The sequence below is a fragment of the Papio anubis genome, chromosome 10, assembly GCF_008728515.1.
Source record: "Papio anubis isolate 15944 chromosome 10, Panubis1.0, whole genome shotgun sequence".
Taxonomy (NCBI): Eukaryota; Metazoa; Chordata; class Mammalia; order Primates; family Cercopithecidae; genus Papio; species Papio anubis.
This window is the reverse complement of record NC_044985.1, coordinates 115,288,658-115,310,912: the sequence shown is the minus strand read 5'-3', so window position 1 is coordinate 115,310,912 and position 22,255 is coordinate 115,288,658. Positions and strand designations below refer to the sequence as shown.

Here is a 22,255-nt window from a genome sequence, read left to right as displayed (position 1 = left end):
CATGTCTGCAAATGTCTAAGGGGGGCCAGTGATCACATGAAGTCCCAGAGTGGGTCTCCTGTGTCCTCTGTCCTCACTGAGAGGCCACCACAACTCAACACTTGCTCTGATGCCAATATCCATCCCCTCCTCTGCGTGAATATGCCGTGCCCTTGGTCTGTTCCCAATCCTGTGGCTGAAACTAACTCTTATCTGTTCCTCCTGTAGTTGGTCCACAGCTATTTCTGCAGATGCCCCAGGACTTCTTTTTTTTTTTTTTTTTTTTTTTTTGCGACGGAGTCTCGCTCTGTCGCCCAGGCTGGAGTGCTGTGGCACGATCTCGGCTCACTGCAAGCTCTGCCTCCCGGGTTCACGCCATTCTCCTGCCTCAGACTCTCTCCAGGAGGTCTTTAGCTACAGTTGACTTTTGAACAAAGTGGGGGTTAGGGATGATGACCCCATGTGCATTTGAATATCCATGTATAACTTTTGACTCCCCTGAAACTTAACTACTAATAGCCTACTGTTGACTGGAAGCCTTATAGATAACACATACAGTAGATTAACATGAATTTTGTATGTTATGTGTATTATGTGCGGTATTTTTACAATAAAACTAGCTAGAGAAAAGAAAATGTGACTAAGGGCCAGGTGCATGCCTGTAATCCCAGCACTCTGGGAGGCCGAGGTAGGAGGATTACTTGAGCCCAGGAATTCGAGACCAGCTTGGGCAATATAGCGAGACCCCATCTCTGTGAAAAATAAAAAATTAGCTGGGTGTGGTGGTGCACCTGTAGTCTCAGCTACTTAGGAGGCAGAGGGAGGAGGATGGCTTGAGCCTGGGAGTTCAAGGCTACAGCGAGCCATGATCATTCCACTGCACTCCAGCCTGGGTGACAGAGTTAGACTTTGTCTCTTAAAAAAAAAAAAAAAAGCAGCCTGGCCAACATGGCAAAACCCCATCACTACTAAAAATACAAAAACTATCTGGGCATGGTGGCACATGCCTAGAATCCAAGCTACTCAGGAGGCTGAGGCAGGAGAATCACTTGAACCTGAGAGGCAGAGGTTGCAGTGAACTGAGATCGCACCACTGCGCTCCAGCCTGTACAACAGAGCGAGACTCTGTCTCAAAAACAAAAAACAAAAAACAAACAAACAAACAAACAAAAAAACAACAAGAAAAAGCCCACCCTGTAATTGACATATCTGAAATCCAACCCTCCATGTCATTATATTCTTTACAGGTTTCTCTTGGCAACATACCTTGCCTGGATGCCTTTCCAGGACAGCCTGTGTGGCCTGACCTCCCTCCTTCAAATGCCTGCACACCATTCCACAGCACTGGTGTCCCATTATTGTCTGTTCTCTATTGATAAAGTTAGCAGGGGCCTTTGGGGTCCCTGTCTCCTCCCTTTGGTGGGACTTTGATTCCAGCTGCATCTACGGAGGAGGAGTCCCAACTCAGCTTGGTGCCTTGCATCTCCTGCTTTCTGCCCCAGGACCAATTATCTCACACACAGGAGCCCTCCGGACCCTTGTACAAACACAGTCAGAAAGGGTTGCAAAGTTAACATCTCTGGAGGAAGTCAACTATCCACAAATTATCTGATCTTTCAGGGAGATGGTCCTAGGAGGCGTGCAGGACACTCTGCTTTCAGAAGCTAAGACAAAGACAAGTCTCTAGGGACCGAAGAAAAGGAAAATTTATCTGGTCTCTAATTTTTCCTTATCACGACAAGGTTATAACTAGTACCACTTATCTCTCTATATTTGAGCAACCATTTATTTATTTTTGAGATGGGAGTCTTGCTGTGTCACCCAGGCTGGAGTGCAGTGGCATGATCTCAGCTCACTGCAGCCTCCATCCCCCCGGTTCAAGCAATCCTCCTGTCTCAGCCTCCTCAGTAGCTGGGACTACAGGCACGCACCACCATGCCCAGCTAATTTTTGTACTTTTTTTAGTAGAGTTGGGGTTTTACCACGTTGGCCAGGCTTTTCTCGAACTCCTGACCTCGAGTGATCCACTGGCCTCAGCCTCCCAAAGTACTGGTATTACAGGTGTGAGCCATTGAGCCTGGCTTGAGCTACTATTTTTTTCTATAAATTTCTAGAGGAAAAGTTTCAGAGCCAAAAGGATAGACTTTTATATATTGGTACCTGTTGCTAAACTTGTCCTCTAGAAATGTTGTCATTCCCATCTACAGTGATGGAGCGTGTTTCCTTCTACCTGGGAGCCTGGGTGCTGTGAGGAGGGTGTCTGTGCAGTGAGTGGGCGACAGCTCGGAATGAGGATGCAGAGTGGGTTAGGAGGGGTCTGGTAGGGGCAGTGATGGTAGCAATGGAAGGTGAATTACACACTGAGGAGGTTGGCCCGAAGAGGAAATATGCCGAAAATAACAGAAGACGAGTTTCTTCCTCTCAGGGAGGTGTCTAGGGATGAATGCTGTGGTATCAAATTGGAATTAGAGGCACTGATGTCAGTGCATGCTTTTCAACGTTTATAGATAGATATAAAAATAAGTATCAGGCCAGGTGCGGTGGCTCACACCTGTAATCCCAGCACTTTGGGAGGCCAAGGCAGGCAGATAGCCTGAGGTCAGGAGTTTGAGACCAGCCTGGCCAACACGGTGAAACCCTGTCTCTACTAAAAATACAAAAATTAGCTGGGCGTGGTGGTAGGTGCCTGTGATCCCAGCTACTTGGGAGACTGAAGCAGGAGAATTGTTTGAACCCAGGAGATGAGGTTGGCAGTGAGCTGAGATCACGCCACTGTACTCCAGCCTGGGTGACAGAGCAAAACTCCGTCTCAAAAAAAAAAAAAAAAGTATCAATATATATGTGTGTGTACATACAGTGTGTGTGTATATATCTATATATTTATACATACATATATTCCCTAGCTCAGCCCACTGAGAGGGCCTGGGAGCAGCAACACCCCAACAGTAATGAGCACACTCAGCACACAGATCTTGAGCACTGATTTCATTACCACCAGATCTGACCCAGATCTCATGACTATTATTATATATACATATTTTTTGAGGCAGAGTTTCACTCTTGTTGCCCAGGCTGGAGTGCAGTGGCGTGATCTCAGCTCACTGCAACCTCTGCCTCCCAGGGTTCAAGTGATTCTCCTGCCTCAGCCTCCTGAGTAGCTGGGATTACAGGCAAACACTACCACACCCTGCTAATTTTGTATTTTTAGTAGAGTCGGGGTTTCACCATGTTGGTCAGGCTGATCTTGAACTCCTGATCTCAGGTGATCCACCTGTCTCAGCCTCCCAAAGTGCTGGGATTACAGGTGTGAGCCACCACACCTGCCCTTTATTTATCTATCTATTTATTTATTTATTTATTGAGACAGGGTCTTGCTCTGTCCCCACACTTGTGTGCAGTGGTACAATCATAGCTCACTACAGCCTTGACCTCCTGGGCTTAGGTGATCCTTCCGTGTTAGATTCCCAGGTAGCTTGGACTACAGGCAAGCACGATCACACCTGGCTAGTTTCCATATTTTGGGTAGAGATGGGGTTTCGCCATGTTGCCCAGGCTGGTCTCGAACTTCTGGGCTCAAGCAATCTGCTCACCTTGGCCTCCCAAAGTGCTGGGATTACAGGCGTGAGTCACCGTGCCCGGTCGATCTTGGTTTCCATCATTCTCCACTAAAAGGAACCAGAACTCCTTGGAAAAATGGCTTATTCCAGGATAGCCCAGAGAAATAGGAGATGAGCCTAGAACATTGTCTTGTGCCAGAAAATACAAAATATTCATAATGACACGTCGAAAGGATACAGGATCCAACTTGAAGGGGCTCCCACTGGTCAAATCTGGGACAAATTTGAACATCAACACAAACAATGATAATGAATTTTTATCCTTTGAATAGAATAAGAAATCATGGGTCCACATGGATATAAATAAAAGTTATAAGAGGAATTTTCTCCTTCTAGTCAAAGTCAGCTCATAAATGAAGGGATGATTTAGAATCACTATTTGGCAGCCAACATAGTAATAATTTTTTTTTTTTTTGAGATGGAGTCTGTCTCTGTCCCCCAGGCTGGAGTGCAGTGGTGCGATCTCAGCTCACTGCAAGCTCTGCCTCCCGGGTTCACACCATTTTCCTGCCTCACCCTCCCAAGTAGCTGGGACTACAAGTGCCCGACACCATGCCCGGCTAATTTTTTTTGTGTTTTTTTAGTAGAGGTGGGGTTTCACCGTGTTCGCCAGAATGGACTCGATCTCCTGACCTCGTGATCCGCCCACCTCAGCCTCCCAAAGTGCTGGGATTACAGGTGTGAGCCACTGTGCCCGGCCCATCATAGTAATAATTTATGCATACAAGAATCATACACAGGCCAAGCATGATGGTTCCTGAATGTAATCCCAGCATTCTGGGAGGCCAAGGTGGGTAGATCCCTTGGGCACAGAAGTTCGAGACCAGTCTGGGCAATATGGTGAAACCTCATCTCTACGAAAAAATAGAAAAATTAGTGGACATGGTGGTGTGTGCCTATAGTCTCAGCTACCCAGGAGGCTGAGGTGGGAGGATCAGCTGAGCTCGGGAAGTCAGGGCTGCAGTGAGCCATGATTGCACCACTGCACTCCAGCACCTGGGTGACAAAGCAAGACCCTGTCTAAAACAAACAAACAAACAAACAAAAAAAACATAAACAGATGCTAAACTTTAAAGAAAAATGGGATATAGGCCGGGTGCGGTGGCTCACGCCTGTAATCCCAGCACTTTGGGAAGCTGAGGCGGACGGATCACTTGAGGTCAGGAGTTCAAGACCAGCCTGGCTAACTTGGTGAAACCCTGTTTGTACTAAAAATACAAAAAATTATCTGGGCTTGGTGGTGCATGCCTATAATCCCAGTTACTTGTGAGGCTGGGTCAGGAGAGTCACTTGAACCCGGGAGGCAGAGGTTGCAGTGAGCCAAGATCGTGCCATTCCACTCCAGCTTGGGCAACAAGAGTGAAACTCAGTCTAAAAAAAAAAAAAAAAAAGGAAAAGAAAAATGGGATATTGACATAACCTTCAAGTACCTCCCTCCCCACAACCCACCTATTAATTCCCAAAGGGAAAGTAGTAACTCTCCAGAGGAGAAAATGTCTTCAGTATAGTGTGGGTGGACACTTCATGCTTCTTCTTGGGGTGCAGTGGAAAGAATGCACCCCCAGGTCACAGGCCTGCCCTGTCCCAGTGCTGACTCTTGCCCCAGCAGCCCTCCCTCACTGCAAGGAGGCTTTGCCTGAAAGCAGAGCCCTTCCCTGCTCAGAAGTGATGTCTGCTCAGGGAAAGAGCAGGGCCTGGAGCAGGGTGGAGGGGACAGAATCTTCCTGGGGTCCTTCAGGGCCCTGCAACAATTTGGGACCCTTTCCTGCAGCTGGGGCTCCGTGCAGGCCTGCCGAGCGCTGGTCAGCCCTAACAAAGGCCTGTTAATGGAGCCCACTCTTCCCTCCTTGTTTATGGCGCCTCTACACAAACACACTTGAGCGTTTCTTGGGAATTATGAGTGGCCAGAAGGCAGGACCCTAGCAAGACCCCTGCCAAGGGAAGACAAGGACAGCCCAGTCTCTGTGGCTGACGGAGCCTGGGCTCGGTCTGTGGCCTCCTTGTCCTGCAGCCTCACTCTCTCTACCCACCCTTCCCGGGGGCTAAAGAGAGAAACCTCGAGAGTATTTTCACTTGCTGCCTTGGAAGAAACGTATTGAGAATTACTTCCTTGTAGCAATCTCTGAGACCTATTCCCATTTATTTGAAAAATTGTTATGAATGCCCACTAAGTGTCATCTGGGCACTCATTTAATCTTCATAATAACCTCATGAAGTTGGTACTGTTGTCACTCCCGCTTTTCAGATGGAGAAACTGAGGCATAGAAAATCTAAGCAGCATTCCCCCAACAGCATGCTTCCCTAAAGGATGAAGGGGATTAAAACTGCTGTCGCTTTAAAACAAAATTAGTTCTCTAAAACCAGAAAAAAGGAGAAAATAACAACAACAACAACAACTGCTGCTCCTGGAGAGCATCTCACAGCCTCTCCGAGCTGCAACCACACGTTGAAGCCTCTTGGAAGGCACTAAGCTCTAACCAGGGAACTTGAATTTTTACCAAAAGTTGCAGAGCCAGTTTACTACAAACACTAGATCCCTTGGGAAAGGTACTCAAGGGGATTGACTGGTCTCCCCAGAGTAGCTGCCCCTGGGCCAGAAGGTGCCAGGCTAGCCCATGTGAGGTGCCAGGCTAGCCCATGGGAGGTCTCAGGCTGGCTCATGGGAGGTGCCAGGCTGGCTATGGGAGGTGCCAGGCTAGTCCATGGAAGGTGCCAGGCTGACCTATGGGAGGTACCAGGCTGGCCCATGGGAGGTGCCAGGCTGGCCACGGGAGGTGCCAGACTAGCCCATGGGAGGTGCCAGGCTAGCCCATGGGAGGTGCCAGGCAAGACCATGGGAGGTCCCAGGCTGGTCCATGGAAGGTGCTGCCCACAAGCCGTTCAGGAGCAGTTAAGAACAGCACCCAGGCCGGGCGCGGTGGCTCAAGCCTGTAATCCCAGCACTTTGGGAGGCCGAGATGGGCGGATCACGAGGTCAGGAGATCGAGACCATCCTGGCTAACACGGTGAAACCCCGTCTCTACTAAGAAATACAAAAAATAGCCGGGCGAGGTGGCAGCGCCTGTAGTCCCAGCTACTCGGGAGGCTGAGGCCGGAGAATGGCGTGAACCCGGGAGGCGGAGCTTGCAGTGAGCTGAGATCCGGCCACTGCACTCCAGCCTGGGCTACAGAGCGAGACTCCGTCTCAAAAAAAAAAAAAAAAAGAACAGCACCCAGGCAGGGCAGTTTTTGGAGCAAACATAACCCAGTGAGAGAAAGGGGACATGAACTTCAGAGGGGAATGAGGCCAGACAAGTCTACAAAAATCCTGCTTTCTGAGAGTGATAAATATGCACATGCACCAGAGTCAGAGCTGTAGGTAAAAGGCAGAAAGCTTTGTACCTAGAAACATTTCAATGCAAATCCCAGAGACCAGCCTGGGCAACATGGCGACACCCCATCTCCACCAAAAATACAAAAAATTAGCCGGGTATGGTGGCGTGGGCCTGTGGTCCCAGCTACTTGGGAGGCTGAAGTGAGAGGATTGCTTGAGCCTGGGAGGCAGAGGCTGCAGTGAGCTGAGATCACACCACTGTACTCCAGCCTGGGTGACAGAGTGAGACTCCATCTCAGTTAAAAAAAAAAAAAAAATCCCAGCTCCAACACTTGTGAGCTGTGAGACTTTGGGTGTGTTACTTAACATTAAAGACTTGTTGCTTCTTTGGGTTTAAAGCCAATTTGACATAAACTCTGTCTCAGGGTAGCTGGGAGGGGTAGCTGAAATTTCCTACTTCAGAACAGGCTGTGTAGAATCTGCCGTTGTGAGTTTCATGAGTCCAAATGGAAAAAAGTGTTTGAACTTCCAGTTCCCAGATATGGTTCCCCAAATAGGCATGCGTATCGGCCCTTCAGAGTTTTAAAATCTGGATTTTCTTATCTTCTTCGCAGCCACATATTCTCCTGGGCATCTTTTTGCAAAACAGTTTTGCCAACCTTGTGAGCCTGCTGGGACAAGCTGTCCCCCAACCCTGGGTCTCACAATGCCTTGTGACTCCATTGTGCCCACACTAGCTGTGCCTTTGACGAGGGCTTGAATCCCTGAGTGGCAGGGTCATCTGTGGTTTGTTCGGGCTGCTTGGCACCTGGGCTGTCTGCCAGGGGCTGTGGATGACCCACTGGGTGGGTAATCTGCCCTCCTCCCCTCCAGAAGGCTACAAGACCCATGCTCACCCCACCCATGCAGCAAGAGTGCAGCAGCAGAACCTGATTTTGTGGCATCCTGTCTCTCACCCTGGGGCAGGGGGTCCAGGGCAAGTGCTTCAAAAGGCGGGGACATGGTCCCAGCCTGGGGCTAGTGTCCACGAGCTGCAGGGTCACACTGCCGACACTTCTAGCTGCAGCCCCACCGTCTCCCTGCCCCTCCAGCCTTGTTGATTCTGTGAGCTGCCGGATGTTCTTCAGGAAATCCGGCCTAAATCAGCCAGAGCCAGCTCTGATTTTTGAAAACCAAGATCCTTACCTGTTGCAGTAGCTCACACCTGTAATCCCAGCACTTTGGGAGGCCGAGATGGGGGGATCACTTAAGGCCAGGAGTTCGAGACCAGCCTGGACAACATAGTGAAACCCCATCTCTACAAGAAATACAAAAATTAGGCTAGGCACGGTGGCTCACGCCTGTAATCCCAGCACTTTGGGAGGAAGAAGCAGGTGGATCACGAGGTCAGGAGATCGAGACCATCCTAACACAGTGAAACCCTGTCTCTACTAAAAATACAAAAAAGTAGCTGGGCGTGGTGGCGGGCGCCTGTAGTTCCAGCTACTCTGGAAGCTGAGGCAGGAGAGTGGCGTGAACCCGGGAGGCGGAACTTGCAGTGAGCCAAGATCGAGCCACTGCACTCCAGCCTGAGCTAGTGAGACTCCGTCTCAGAAAAAAAAAAGAAATACAAAAATTAGCCAGGCATGATGGCACGTGCCTGCAGTTACAACTACTTGAGAAGCTGAGGTGGGAGGATCGATTGAGCCAGGCAGGTTGAGGCTGCAGTGAGCCGAGATCGCACCACTGCACTCCAGCCTGGGTGAGAGACCGAGACCCTCTCTCAAAAAACAAAACAACAACAACAACAAAAAACCATTCAACAGGAACGTCTTCTGGCACCCTGTCTTTCAGTCTTCACATACCTGGCCTTCTCTTAGCTTTAGGCCAACCGTGCCCGTGCTGGTGCCCGCTCCTCCATCACACACCCTCAGTGCACCTGCCTTTGGTCCCCTTTCCCTGTGTCCAACAGTTGCTGTTGATACGCCCAGCACTGTTTACTTACTTCCTGATTCAGTCTTTATTCCTAAGAACACCCCAACCCTAGAAAGACGCATTCCGTATGCATGCACCACTGTCATTTCATTACCACTTTCCAGTTCTTTGATATTATTTCCCCCAATTTAGTGTTATTCCCTTTGTAATGCTGACCTTCCTCGCACTCTGAATATTTACTGCTTTAGTATCTATTGGCTGTGGCAGCAGCCTGCCTTGGGAACAGGCGGTAATGGAGAAGGTTTGGAAAAGAGTAATTGAATTGACTAAAACTGGCCTGCTTTTTAGTATCACGATGTGCCGGTGGGTGATTCTAATCATTGTCGGTGATAAACTATTACTCCCGCCAGGTGGACTGCCGCCTTAACACCCACTCCCTGGTAGGCCACTGCCTATTGGACAGGAGGAACTAACTGTATTCATAGAACACTTCGAAACTCAACCAAAACAGAAACATTTAGTGGTAAAGGCGCATTATGTCTGCAACTGACTCTCATAGTACCCCCCAAAATATAGGAATCCTTTGTACTATTCTTTCAACTTTCCTGTAGGTCTGAAATAATGCTAATATAAAAGGTTAAAAAGGTCAGGACCGGGTGCGGTGGCTCACACCTGTAATCCCAGCACTTTGGGAGGCCAAGGTGGATGCATGACCTGAGGTCAGGAGTTCAAAACCAGCCTGACCAACATAGTGAAACCACGTCTCTACCAAAAATACAAAATTAGCCGGGTGTGGTGGCATGCACCTGTAATCTCAACTACTTGGGAGGTTGAGGCAGGAGAATTGCTTAAACTGGAGAGGTGGAGGTTGCAGTGAGCCGAGATTGCACCATTGCACTCCAGCCTGGGCAATAAGAATGAAATTCCGTCTCAGAAGAAAAAAAAAAAGTTAAAAGGGAAAAGAAAACAAAACTACTAAATTAGCGCAGCAAACTGCTGCAGACTAACAAGTTCCTGAGTCCTGATGCCGGTCAGCTGTTGCTGGGGGAGAAACTTTTGTTCTTAAACCTCCCTCTGATCGTGACTATGATATGAGCATTTATGAATGGGAAGACCCCAAGAGGAGCTTCTATAACACACCCAAGTGTGGTTTGTTAGCTGGGAAGGCTGGTGGACTTGAGGGTGGCCTTTATTGCTTGGAGGAGTAGGTGCCACGAGCACCCTGTGGGCTCACAGTAAGATTTGGCCCCAGTCCAGGATGGCATGAGGGACACACAGGCCCTAGACATGAGAGACCCAGGCTTTTTCTGGCCTTCTCACTGTGTGACTTGAACATGTCCTCTCTTTGGCCACAAGCGGAGGTTGGGGGCTGGTACACAGGCTGAGCCCCTGGGAGGAGGTGGCTGGTGCCCTGTGCCCAGCACCCTTCCTGAAGCCTGCGGGCTGGCTGTCTCTGGGAGAGCTCAGGAACAGGTCTCACAGCCCTCAGGGGGCAAGGGACTAGACAATCCCCAGTGGTCCCCTCGAGGAGCAGGAGAGGCAGGGGCGACACTCCCCTGAGGTCTCCTCCACTGCTGGTCCCCACCCGGCTGCAGGGCCCCGGCTGCCTGCACTGTGGCCGGACTCCCTGCAAGCCTGTATGTTCCCTTCCACTGGGACTCAGCTCTCCTGCCCAGGGTGCTGGGGACCTTGCTCTTCCAAACCCTGCTAAGGACAGCTCCCACCCCAGCCCTGCCTCTCAGCAGCTTTCTAGTGTCTTCCAGAGAATTCCAGGCTCTTCAACCCTGCACTGAGTGTTTAAACCCACATTATCCCTCTTAATCTTCATGGTATCCCTGAAGGACAGGGGCTATTTTTGTGTTTTACAGGCAAGGAAGCTGAGGCCTGAAGTGCAAAGTGGCTTATCTGAGGCCACACTGGCAGAACATGGATTCTCACTCTGGCCTCACAGCCTCCAAAGCCTGTACTCACTGTGTTCCCTGCCTGGCTTGACCATCTCTCCCACCAGTTTCTATGAGCAGACCAGGGCTGGTGGCTCAGGGAGCATGGGTGGATGATCACACACAAGCCATGTGGCTCCCTGAGGTGCAATCCCAGCCCCCAAGTTGGGAACCCCATCACCTGAGGGGCCCAGACCTTCCTCCTCTCTCTCCTGGCCATGGCCAGGCTGACCCCGCATAGCAGAGCTGGGTGGGGAGCTCTCTGACCTTGGGAGGTGCCCAGACGGGTACAGTGACTCCCCCTTGCTTCGGATATTTACTGTTCTGGTTCTCCATGTTTGCCCGATGACGCCCAGTGATGGGGGGTCCTGGGTGGTCTCCACTGCCCAGGCTGCAGAACAGTGCCTCCCTTGTGTCCAGAGCTATAGTGTCCCCAAGCTCATCTCATCCTCCCTGCCTCCCCTCTGTAGGCAGTAAAGTGGGATGGGTGTGGGGAGTTTCTAGGGGAACCATGGGCTTGCCAGGAGCTGCTGGTCACCCCAAGGGTGAGAAGGTTCTGGTTTAAACCTGCCCTGGGTTTAAGCAGCCCCTCTTGGCTCTCAGGGAATCAGCAGGGTGAGGAGGGGATACAGAGCTACTCACATGCCTCTGGCCCCATGAGTGCTGCACATGCCTGGGACCTGGGTGGTATCTCAGCAGCTCCTGGAGGTCCTGGTGGCCCCCCCAAGTGCATTTGCTGTTGTGCAGAGTTGGGTCCTTGACCCCCTCATCTGGGCAGACGCCCACCAGCCAAGCTTAGAAGACGGATGTGTACACCCAGAAAACCGGGGGACGCCACCTCAGGACGGAGCAGGAGCAGCAGGATGTCATACATTTCTGATGGGACACTACCGTGGTGGCCTTGAGCTCAGGCCCAGAGGCCAGGACCCCTAGGGCCCTCTGCACAGTGGCAGAAGTGAGGGCCACAGCCATTGTGGCCACTGAGCCTCTCCTTTTTGGGGGCTGCTCTTTAGCGTTTGATGGCTGCTAGTGCTGTGCGAATGATGCAGCCTGCTGTAGGAAATTTCTGACTGGCAAGAGTCACTCTGCCTCTGCAAGGCTGGGTGGGTCCTTCCCCATCCCCTCCAGGGCCGTGTGCACCAAAGGGTCCACAGGGACTTTCGGACTGCTCAGAGTGTGTGCAGAGTGGTATGTGTGTATGTGTGTGTGCGGTGGTATGTGCAGAGTGATGTGTACATGCATGTGCGTGTGTGTGCGTGTGTGTGTTCCAGTGAAAGGCTGGGGTCCAAATGCTCATCACTTGCTATGAGCAGCCTGTGATGCCACAGTGGGCTCTGTTGCTGAGTGATGTCATCCCTCCTTGCCCGTCTCTTGTGTTGGCAGACCCGTTATTGAGAATTTCTCCTGGACTAGCTCATCCGGGGCTGAATAGTTAATTCTCAGGGCACCACAGAATCCTTTCTCCCAAGGCCCTGGGGACCATGTGCCCCTGCACTTCCCACAACCGTCCCCTGCCTGGGACTCTGTTTACATGTGGAGTTCGTGGGAAGGCCGGCCTGGTGCTGGCGCCTTGAGGGCCTAACTCCCATCCCCAAGCCCAGACAGTGACTTATGGAATTGGGCGGCAGTGGGGAGGAGAAGGGTGCAGGAAAGCTGGGGGAAGAAGGAGCCTCCCACCACTAAATGATGACAATCCTACCCCACATTTCTTGATTGCTGGCCACGTGCCAGCCTCTGTGCTGAATCTTGACGCTCAGTGTCTCATGTCATCCTCACAATAGTGACGATGGTGGTTAGCGCATTCTACAGGAAGGGGAACTGAGGCACAGAGCTTGGGAGCTCACAGGGGCTCTCGGGGTCCTGCGGCTTTGTAGCCTCTCCTGGCGCTCCTCAAAGTGTGATTCCTGGGTATGGGCTCTCCAGAGAGCGTTGGTCAGACATGGGGATTTCTGGGCCTTGCCCAGACTAAGGAGACCAAACTCTGGGCAAAGGCCCCGGAACCAGCATTTTAGTCTGCGTGATCCGTCGTTTCTAGGGTCCCTAGAAGTTCCTGATGAAACAGCTTCCAGCTAAGGAGCTGATTGCAGGACTAGGGAGTGGGGGCAGGTGAGGCACTGGGATTTGCATGTGCAGTGTGGGGGAGCAGGAGGCTGTGGCTGGGCATCCTTAGCCTTCCCTAAATTCCCTCCATCCTTGTTATACCCCCACCCTTTGTACAGTGATGGGGGCAGAAGAACATTTGAATGGATAAGGGGGACAGTATTTGGGGCTGAGGACCATGGTGAGGAGAGGGTGGCCCAGGGAGGCAGGTGAGGAGTGGGGGGGTCCACCACCAGGCTAGACTTGGGTGTGCTCTTTTTCAGAAGGCAGCGGGGAGCCCCAAGGAAGGGTTTTGAGGCGTGATGGTCATTGGTGGCTGTGGGAGGATGGACTGGGAGGAGAATGGGGGCTCCTGAACAGTCCCGCAGGGCCGAGCCCCTGGACTTAGGGCCTGGAGGCCCCGAAGGGAGCGGCGGGTGGGAGGGGCTGCGGAGGCCGCAATCGTGGGCCCTGGGACGGAAGAAGAGGGCTGGAGCCTGGGAGGATGAACCCCACCGGCGCATGTCTTCAAGGGGCTAGTGGGCCGTCCCTGTCCTTGGAGGTGGGTCTGAATGTGGGGCAGGAGGAGCTGGAGGCTGCAGGGACACTGTGACACAGGGTTATGCTAAACTCAGCACGCTAGAGAGCGGGAACCGCATGTGAGCCCCAGGTCTCTCGGGCTCCTCCTCTGCAGCTCTCTAAGGCTCGGTTTTCTCATCTGTAAAATGGGTTCGCCAGATAACGCTGCTTGTGAAGACGTCGCCTGCGACAGCCGCGTACTTCGCCGGTGCGGGAGGGGGCGCCGCCCGGGCTGCAGGGACTGCACTGCCCCCTGGCGGCGTTCCAGGTCGGACAGGCGGGGCGTAGTGGGGCTGGGACAGCCGTCAGTCAGTCCACCCGCTCCTGCGCCGCGTCTGTGTCAGTCGCTCGGAGGGTGGACGCAGGGGTCTCGCGGGCCGCAGGCCGATGGTAGGTGCGCAGGCGCTGGCGTGGGCTAGGGCGCGGCGGCTGGGCCGGGGCTCGGTGCGGGCAGGGTCGTCCTAGAGCGGGAAGAGTCCGAGGGCTCCGTCGGGGCGCCCCACGCCCCCGCCACTGGGGAGCCTCGCAACTTCTCGGGTCATTTGTGTCTTCCGGCCAGGGGCGCCGCGGGGCTGCGGGCTTGCGACCCTTCCTCGAGGACCGGGGCGCCTCCCTCGAGGACCAGGGCGCCTCCCTTGAACCCAGGCTGGCGCCTGCGTGTTCTCAACTGGTCCCCGAGGCCCTCGCGCTACTGTGCGGCAGGGGTGAGGACGGGCGGGAGGAAAGGTGTGGGGCTCAATAGAGGAGAGGGAACCCCAGAACTGGCAGTGCCAAGGGCGTCAAATATGGAGACTGAACAGTTCAGGTGACAGAAAACAGAAAAAAGAATCAACTTGTGGATCAAGTTTAATTTGTAGTGTTTAGCCTTGACACTCCCTCACTTGACCCTCATAGTGACTGGGTCCCCAGAGCAAGGGGGTGATCCCCGTGCCCTTCCGTATGCCAGGCAGGCCCTGTGTTAATATCTTTCATGGATTAAACTCCCTGGATCCTCCTAATAGGGAAACAGCCTCAGAGAGGTTACCTCGCTGAACGTCACACAGCCTGGGACTGGGGATGCTGGGTTCGAATCCAGGCAGCTGCTTCTAGAGCGCTTGCTCTTGAAGACCCTGCAATACCAGGCATTGTGCCCATTTTACAGATGCCCAAACGAGTGCCTCATCTAGCATCATTGCTTGAAAGGGGAGACACCCAAGATCTATCATTTATTCAAAGGTTCCAATAGATCCTGAAATTTAAAATCAAAACCCCACGTGTTTTTTTTTTTAATGTAGATTTTTACTTTTTGTTTGTTTGTTTGTTCGTTTTGAGACAGGGTATTTCTCTGTTGCCCAGACTGGAGTCCAGCGGCACGATCTCGGCTCACTGCAACCTCTGTCTCCTGGGTTCAAACGATTCTCCCACCTCAGCCTCCCAAGTAGAATTACAGGCGTGTGCTACCACACCCGGCTAAGTTTTGTATTGTTAGTAGAGGTGGGGTTTCACCATATTGGCCAGGCTGGTCTTGAACTCCTGACCTCAAGTGATCCACCCGCCTTGACCTCCCAAAGTATTGGGATTACAGGTGTGAGCCACCGCACCAAGCTTATTTTCACATCTCTGACTTGTGGATGGAAGAGTTTTTTCTCTCAGTGGTGCCTAAAATAATGGTCATCTTAGTGCTAATGTCACCTTTGGCTTGATGAGTTAAGACAGAGCCAGCATTCCCTGAATGACCTTTCTGGGCATTTCTCCCCTCTGTTCCACAGATTCCTCCCTGCCTCAATTGCTCTGTCCTCCCTGGAGACCTGTACCCAGGGGATGCAAGGAGCCCCATGGCTTGCAATGGCAGTGCGGCCAGGGGGCACTTTGACCCTGAGGACTTGAACCTGACCGATGAGGCACTGAGATTCAAGTACCTGGGGCCCCGGCAGACACAGCTGTTCATGCCCATCTGTGTCACGTACCTGCTGATCTTCACGGTGGGCGCTGTGGGCAATGGGCTGACCTGTCTGGTCATCCTGCGCCACAAGGCCATGCGCACGCCCACCAACTACTACCTCTTCAGCCTGGCCGTGTCAGACCTGCTGGTGCTGCTGGTGGGCCTGCCCCTGGAGCTCTATGAGATGTGGCACAACTACCCCTTCCTGCTGGGCGCTGGTGGCTGCTATTTCCGCACACTGCTGTTCGAGATGGTCTGCCTGGCCTCAGTGCTCAACGTCACTGCCCTGAGCGTGGAACGCTATGTGGCCGTGGTGCACCCGCTCCAGGCCAGGTCCATGGTGACACAGGCCCACGTGCGCCGAGTGCTTGGGGCTGTCTGGGGTCTTGCCATCCTCTGCTCCCTGCCCAACACCAGCCTGCACGGCATCCGGCAGCTGTATGTGCCCTGCCGGGGCCCAGTGCCAGACTCAGATCTTTGCACGCTGGTCCGCCCACGGGCCCTCTACAACCTGGCGGTGCAGATCACTGCGCTGCTCTTCTTCTGCCTGCCCATGGCTGTCATCAGCGTGCTCTACCTGCTCATTGGGCTGCGACTGCGGCGGGAGAGGCTACTGCTCATGCAGGAGGCTAAGGGCAGGGGCTCTGCAGCAGCCATGTCCAGAGACACCTGCAGGCTCCAGCGGCGCGATCGGGGCCGGAGACAAGTGACCAAGATGCTGTGTAAGTGTCACGGCTGGGAAGAGGGGCTGAGCCGGGTACTGGGGCTCCTGGGGTCTGGGAGAAGGGGCTGAGTGTCTGGGTTTACAGGGGGCGAGGAACTCTAGTCTCGTGTGTGTGTGCGTGTGCGTGTGTACATGTGTGCATGTGTCTGAGTTGCACTCTTGTGTACTCTTTTAGATTACCCTACTAGAATCTTACACCAAAAATACCTATTAATGGCTAAATGTAAGACTGACTGTGTAATTTATGGAGTCCAGTGCAAAATGAAAATTCAAGGTCCCTTTTTCAAAATTGAGTAAGACAGCAACAATACAGCATTAAACCAAGCCCAGGACCCTGCTAAGCTTGGGGCCCTGACTCTGGAACCAGAACATAGAAAGGGCAGGGCATGTGATTGGGCTCCAGGATGACAGAAAATGGGATCTGGACCCTCCAGGTCTCAGGTCTCTCGTCATCGTCTTCTTTTTTTTTTTTTTTTTTTTTTGAGACAGGGTCTTGCTCTGTCACCCAGGCAGTACAGTGGTGTGACCACGGCTCACTGCAGCCTCAACCTCCCAGGCTCAAGCGATCCTCCTACCTCACTCAGCCTAAGTAGCTGGGGCTACAGGCATGTGCCACCATGCCCAGCTAATTTTTTCATTTTTGTAGAGACAGGGTCTCGCTATGTTGCCAAAGCGGGTCTTGAACTCCTGGGCTCAAGTGATCCTCCCACCTCAGCCTCCCAAAGTGCTGGGATTACAGGCATAAGCCATTGCGCCCGGCTCTTCTTGGTTATTAACGTATCTTGGCCTTGTTCTTCTCGACAGCAGCCTGCGAGGCATGGCCACCGGCACGTCGTCTTCTTTCCTGAGGAACTGCCCTCTTCCCTTAGAGATGAGTGAAAAGTCCCAAGAGGGATTCTGATGGGTGGGGCCTAGGTCATGCCCCACCTCCTGTGCCAGAGTGGCAGGATGCCAAGGTGCACAGCCCCCAGTGGAACTACATAGTGGGATCTGGGGGAGCAAAGTCCCCCAAAGAAGGGGAGGAGGGTGTTGGAGAGGCCAGGTGTCAAATTTCCCCCATGCCATGTCTGCCGTTCCCTGGAACCACAGGAGTGACCATTTATCTAAGGAGCCCCAGCCCGAGGCGAGTCTGTAAAGGCCAGGCTCAAGGCACAGGGGATCAAGCTGGAGATGTGCAGATTAGGGGAGGCCAATGTACTGGGATGAGGCTCTGGATCTCTGTGGCCTGGACCTGGCTCTTTTTCAAAAGCTGTGGCCCTGGGGAAGCAAGGCAGACCGATGCTAAGCCGATCAAAGACCCGCCCCATCCACCTACCTGCATCCCAGCTCAGCCCCACCTCAGCAGAGCCTGATCAGGCCAGTGGGGTGAGCCAGGTCAGCAGAGGGCCACGGAGACTTTGGACAGAGCCAGCTAACTGGGGGCCGCCCCATCCCCAGAGTGACTCGTTCCTCTCGCCCCTCAGGCACCGTCCCAGAGCCCAGTCTGTGCAGCTCCTGAGGTGGGGCTGACCCCAGAGCTGTGTGCATGCCTCCCAGCTCTGCACTGCTCAGGACTGGCTGCCCGCTGCCGCCCTGCCTCCTGCCTGCTACCCCGTCCCCTCCCTGAAAACATGGGTGGGCAGAGTCTGCAGTAGGTGCTCAGCTTGGATGGCTCACCCCTGGAAGGTGGGCTTCCTGCTTGCTGGCCTTCTCTCTTCCTTCCCTCCCTCCCTTGTCCACTGTCCAGTGGCCCTCTGTGCACCAGGCCAGGTGCCAGGGAGGTTGTGAGCAACGTCCTTTTTGAAATCTGGAATTATGAGGAAAACCATGCTAGGGTATGATGGGGAAGACACTGCCCAGGAAAGCTAGTGAGTTGCAGCAGCAAACCCAAGAAACAAGAAACAAAAATCATGGCTGGCCCTGTGGCAGAAACCCAAGGAAGGGCATAGTTGGGTAAGAACAGGCAGCAGGGATTTGGGGAGAAAGAGTGAAGGTTTGGCCAAACGGTCCTACCTTTTGTTAGGGAGGGGGTGGGCAAGGGCCTGGCAAGTAAGTGGAGGGCAGGTTAGTGCAGGGCAAGACATTCAGATGGGCCTTGGGGAGCTGGGGGCTGGAGTTGAAAAGGCCAGGGGCCAAGGCAGGCAGTGTGTGTGTGTGCATGTGTGTGTCTGTGTGTGCATACGCTGTGCTGCAGGTGTCCATGCGTGTGTCCAGTCTGCTGTGTGCCATGCATGTGCTGTGTATCATGCCTGTGTGCATGCATGTGTGTGTATCTGTGTGTGCATGCATGCCTCTCTGAGAGGCATGGCCAGAACAGGCAAATTTCCAGAAACTTCTACCTGGGTGATAGGTGAGGGTGGCCTGTGGGATAGGAGAGGATGTGAGAATGGGTGACCCAAACTGAAGCCCAGGAAGGCAGCTGAGGGGCTCCGGCGGGCACTCTGCCTCCCTTGTCTGTCCCTGCAGTTGTCCTGGTTGTGGTGTTTGGCATCTGCTGGGCCCCGTTCCACACCGACCGCGTCATGTGGAGCATCGTGTCACAGTGGACAGACGGCCTGCACCTGGCCTTTCAGCATGTGCATGTCATCTCCGGCATCTTCTTCTACCTCGGCTCGGCGGCCAACCCCGTGCTCTACAGCCTCATGTCCAGCCGCTTCCGAGAGACCTTCCAGGAGGCCCTGTGCCTCGGGGCCCACTGCCACCGCCTCAGACCCCGCCACAGCTCCCACAGCCTCAGCAGGGTGACCACAGGCAGCACCCTGTGTGACATGGGCTCCCCAGGCAGCAGGGTCCACCCCCTGGCTGGGGATGATGGCCCAGAGGGGCAGCAAGAGACTGATCCATCCTGAGTGGAGCCTCAAAGTGGCTTTACCTGGAGGGGCCAGAGGGTCACCTGGAGCTGGGGAGACCCATCTGCCTTCCTCTGCAGGGATGCCTTCACATACTGTCCCTAGTTCATCCTAGAAACTCTGACCAGCACCTCAGTTTCCCTCCAAGGGAAACAGCAGGAGGAAGGATCCCTGATTGCTGAGGACTCACACTGACCAGATGCCACACCGTGCGCTTCTTATCCCTCCACTGCCACTCCCCCAGTTCAAGTCCTTCCCCTGCAGAAATATCACAGTTAGTTGGAGCTCAGCAGCCCTCTCTCTGGGGACTCCCTGCCAGTTTCTGAAACGGTCCCACGGGGTCCTTGCTGTCCTTCCCAGTTCCTGCTCAGGTTCTGGCAGGGGCCCAGGGATCCAGGGGACCTGGTTCCAGTCTCAGCTCTGCTGTCGTCACCTTGTCATGTGCCATCAAGCATATCAGCCTACCTTTCTTTTTTTTTGAGATGGAGTCTCACTCTGTCGCCCAGGCTAGAGTGCAGTGGTGCGATTTTGGCTCACTGCAACCTCCGCCTCCCGGGTTCAAGCGATTCTCCTGCCTCAGCCTCCCGAGTAGCTGGGACTACAGGCAAGCCCCAGCACTCCCAGCTAATTTTTTTTTAATTTTTAGTAGAGACAGGGTTTTACCATGTTGGCCAGGCTGGTCTCAAACTCTTGACTTCAGGTGATCCGCCCACCTCGGCCTCCCAAAGTCCTGGGATTACAGGCATGAGCCACTGCGCCCGGCCAATCAGTCCACCTTTCTAGGCCTCAGTTCCTTGCCAGAAAAATGAAAGAGGCGCTGGCTTTCCACAGTGTCGTGCTTTGGCACTTTAGCTGTGGTTTTCTTTCTCTGTGTGTGTAAGCCACTGCTTGTAATGAAACCAACAATACCCTCAGATTGACAGGGCGGAAATTATTATCTGCATCTTTATCAACCCCAAGCCCTACTTCCTCCCTGACCTCCACATGCCCTCCCCAACCTCTCCCAGCACAAGTAGGGCAGAGCCGGCATGGATGCTGACCCCACCACCACAGCCCACCTCCGTCCTCACGTACGTGCAGACTGGCTTGGGGGTCCAGTGAGCAGAGTATTGGACTTGGCTGGCCAGAGGGTCTCTGAGAGCAAGAGACATGGCCAACCAAGGGCAAGGAGCGACCCTGTGGAGGGTTCTGCCGAACTCAATGCAGTGAGAAGAGGGACAGGGGAGGGACAGGGACAAGTAATCCTTGAAACTGAGACCCATCCTGAATCCCTGCAGGCCAAGTCAGTGCTCAGCCAGGACTCAGTTCATGGAGGAAGCTTGTCCTGCTGCAGTCCCTGAGTCTTGTTCTCCTGAGAGGAAGCCTGGCTTCCATGGCTGGGAGCTGGAGGATGACCTGGGGTCTATCTGTCTGGGTTCTCCCTGCAGACAGCTTCCTAGCTCATGCCCCTTGCTGGTGCTCCCTGCCGAGAAAGTGGAAGACGTGGTACAGGGTTGCAGATAATGTTTAGTTTTAAAAATTCATTTATAAAAATAATAAATGCTCATCATAGAAAATTTGGAAAGTACAAATAAGCAAACATGAAAACATTTTAGAAAATGTAAAACCTCCCTAGTCAGGGGCTGGGGGGAAGGGGAAGTGATGAGTTGTTTAATGGGTGCAGACTTTCAGTTTTGCAAAATGAAAAAGTTATGGAGATCAGTTGTGCAACAATGTGAAAATACTTATCAATACTGAACTGTACACTGAAATGGTTAAGATGGTACATTTTACGTTATGTGTATTTTGCCACAATTTTTGTAAAAAGAGGATTAAATCTAAAGGAAAGAAAAAATTAAAGCCACCCATAACTTTACTCTGAAGCAGTAACAGTGGCATGTTTCCTCCTAATGATGTTTCATGTGGTTGTTTTATTTTATATACACAGTACACATACACAATTTTGTATCTGGCCTTTTGTCCAGTGGATGTTCTATCCAAGCTCACGCTTGCACTCATTTGACTGGTGGGCTCCACTCTGATAGGCCTTGGCCAGCCCCAGGGGAGTGGGACTTGCACAAACCATCTGGGTGAATTCCCAGATGCTGGCCAGGAAGGCCTGGATGCCCCCTGCCTACTAAATCCCTGGCTTGGGGGAGGAAGAGCCATCCTGCCTGCCAGTCCTGCCCAGTGGACAAGTTCTGGGAGAAGCACAGGGGCTCCCAGAGAGCAACACAAGCTGGGGGTGGGGAGTGGGGGACACTGAGGACAATGGGAGACAATGGGAGAAGTGGGGACTTCGTGGAGGCCAGAGAGTGGATGAGGGAGCTGAGGGGAGGCTGGTTGAGGGAGGCGGTTTCCTCAGTGGGCCCTGAGCCCGCCCTAACTGAATGCACACAGTCAAGCCCTGAGTGGGGACAGCTCCTAAGAAGTGGGCCTTGGAGGAGAGTGGGGGACAGGGGAGGGGAGTGACTGCAGGGACAGGGGGATTCTGCAGAGAAAGGAGCCTGTGAAAAGCTGTGCAGAGCCGTGAGCACCTAAGCAGTGCCCTTGAGCTCCAGGGAAGTAGCCTTGGGGTGGGAGGGGAGATGCTGGATCCCAAACTGCAGGCTGGACCCTCAAGTTGTTTCCCAAGACCAGTTCTGGACTCCCAGAGGCCTGCTTCAGCCACAGTCAGAGGCGCCTCATGCTTGAGGCCCCCTGGACAGCACTATGAAGGGCCTCCATGTGCAGGCAGCAGGGCGGGTGGGCAGTGGGGTTGTTAGAAGGGTGCCCCTCTGGGCTGGGCGTGGTGGTTCACGCCTGTACTCCCAGCTCTTTGGGAAGCTGAGGCAGGTGGATCACTTGAGCTCAGGAGTTCGAGACCAGTCTAGGCAACATGGTGAAACCCCTGTCTCTACAATACAAAAAAAAAAAAAAAAAAGTAGCCAGGTGTGGTGGCACACACCTGTGGTCCCAGCTACTTGCGAGGCTGAGGTGGGAAAATCACCTGAGCCCAGGAGGTTGAAGCTGCAGTAAGCCAAAACTGTGCCACTGTACTCCAGCCTGGGCAAATTGGAGTGAGGCCCTGTCTCAAAAAAAAAAAAAAAAAGAGGGGTGCCTCTTTGTGAACACCGTGTATGTCTCCGCAGCACATCAGCAACAAGTCCTGCTTGTCAGTCGCTGGTTCCCATGGAAAATGGGAAGAGCAGCTCTGAACTCAGCCCTTGAGAAACAGGGATGGCAACAGAACAGGCAGAAGCAAGACCTGGCGAAGGCACTGGTCCCTGCCTGTCAAGTACCTGGCAACAGCGACAGCGACAGCCGGAAGCGGCACCCCCTGCAGCCCTCTTAGGATGTGCTGCTTGCTCTTCCCCACCGGTCACGCTGCAGCTGCATTCTC

General features: G+C 53.3%; 1 protein-coding gene across 1 annotated transcript; it reads left to right on the top strand.

Moving 5' to 3' along the window:
- The first annotated feature begins 13,357 nt into the window (after window positions 1-13,357).
- On the top strand, window positions 13,358-20,784 carry NMUR1 (neuromedin U receptor 1). Its single transcript, XM_003908075.4, has 3 exons — window positions 13,358-13,811; window positions 15,170-16,064; window positions 18,512-20,784. Exons 1-3 carry the CDS (start codon window positions 13,809-13,811, stop codon window positions 18,892-18,894), a joined length of 1,281 nt encoding a protein of 426 aa, XP_003908124.1. The 5' UTR covers window positions 13,358-13,808; the 3' UTR covers window positions 18,895-20,784.
- Window positions 20,785-22,255: the final 1,471 nt, after the last annotated feature.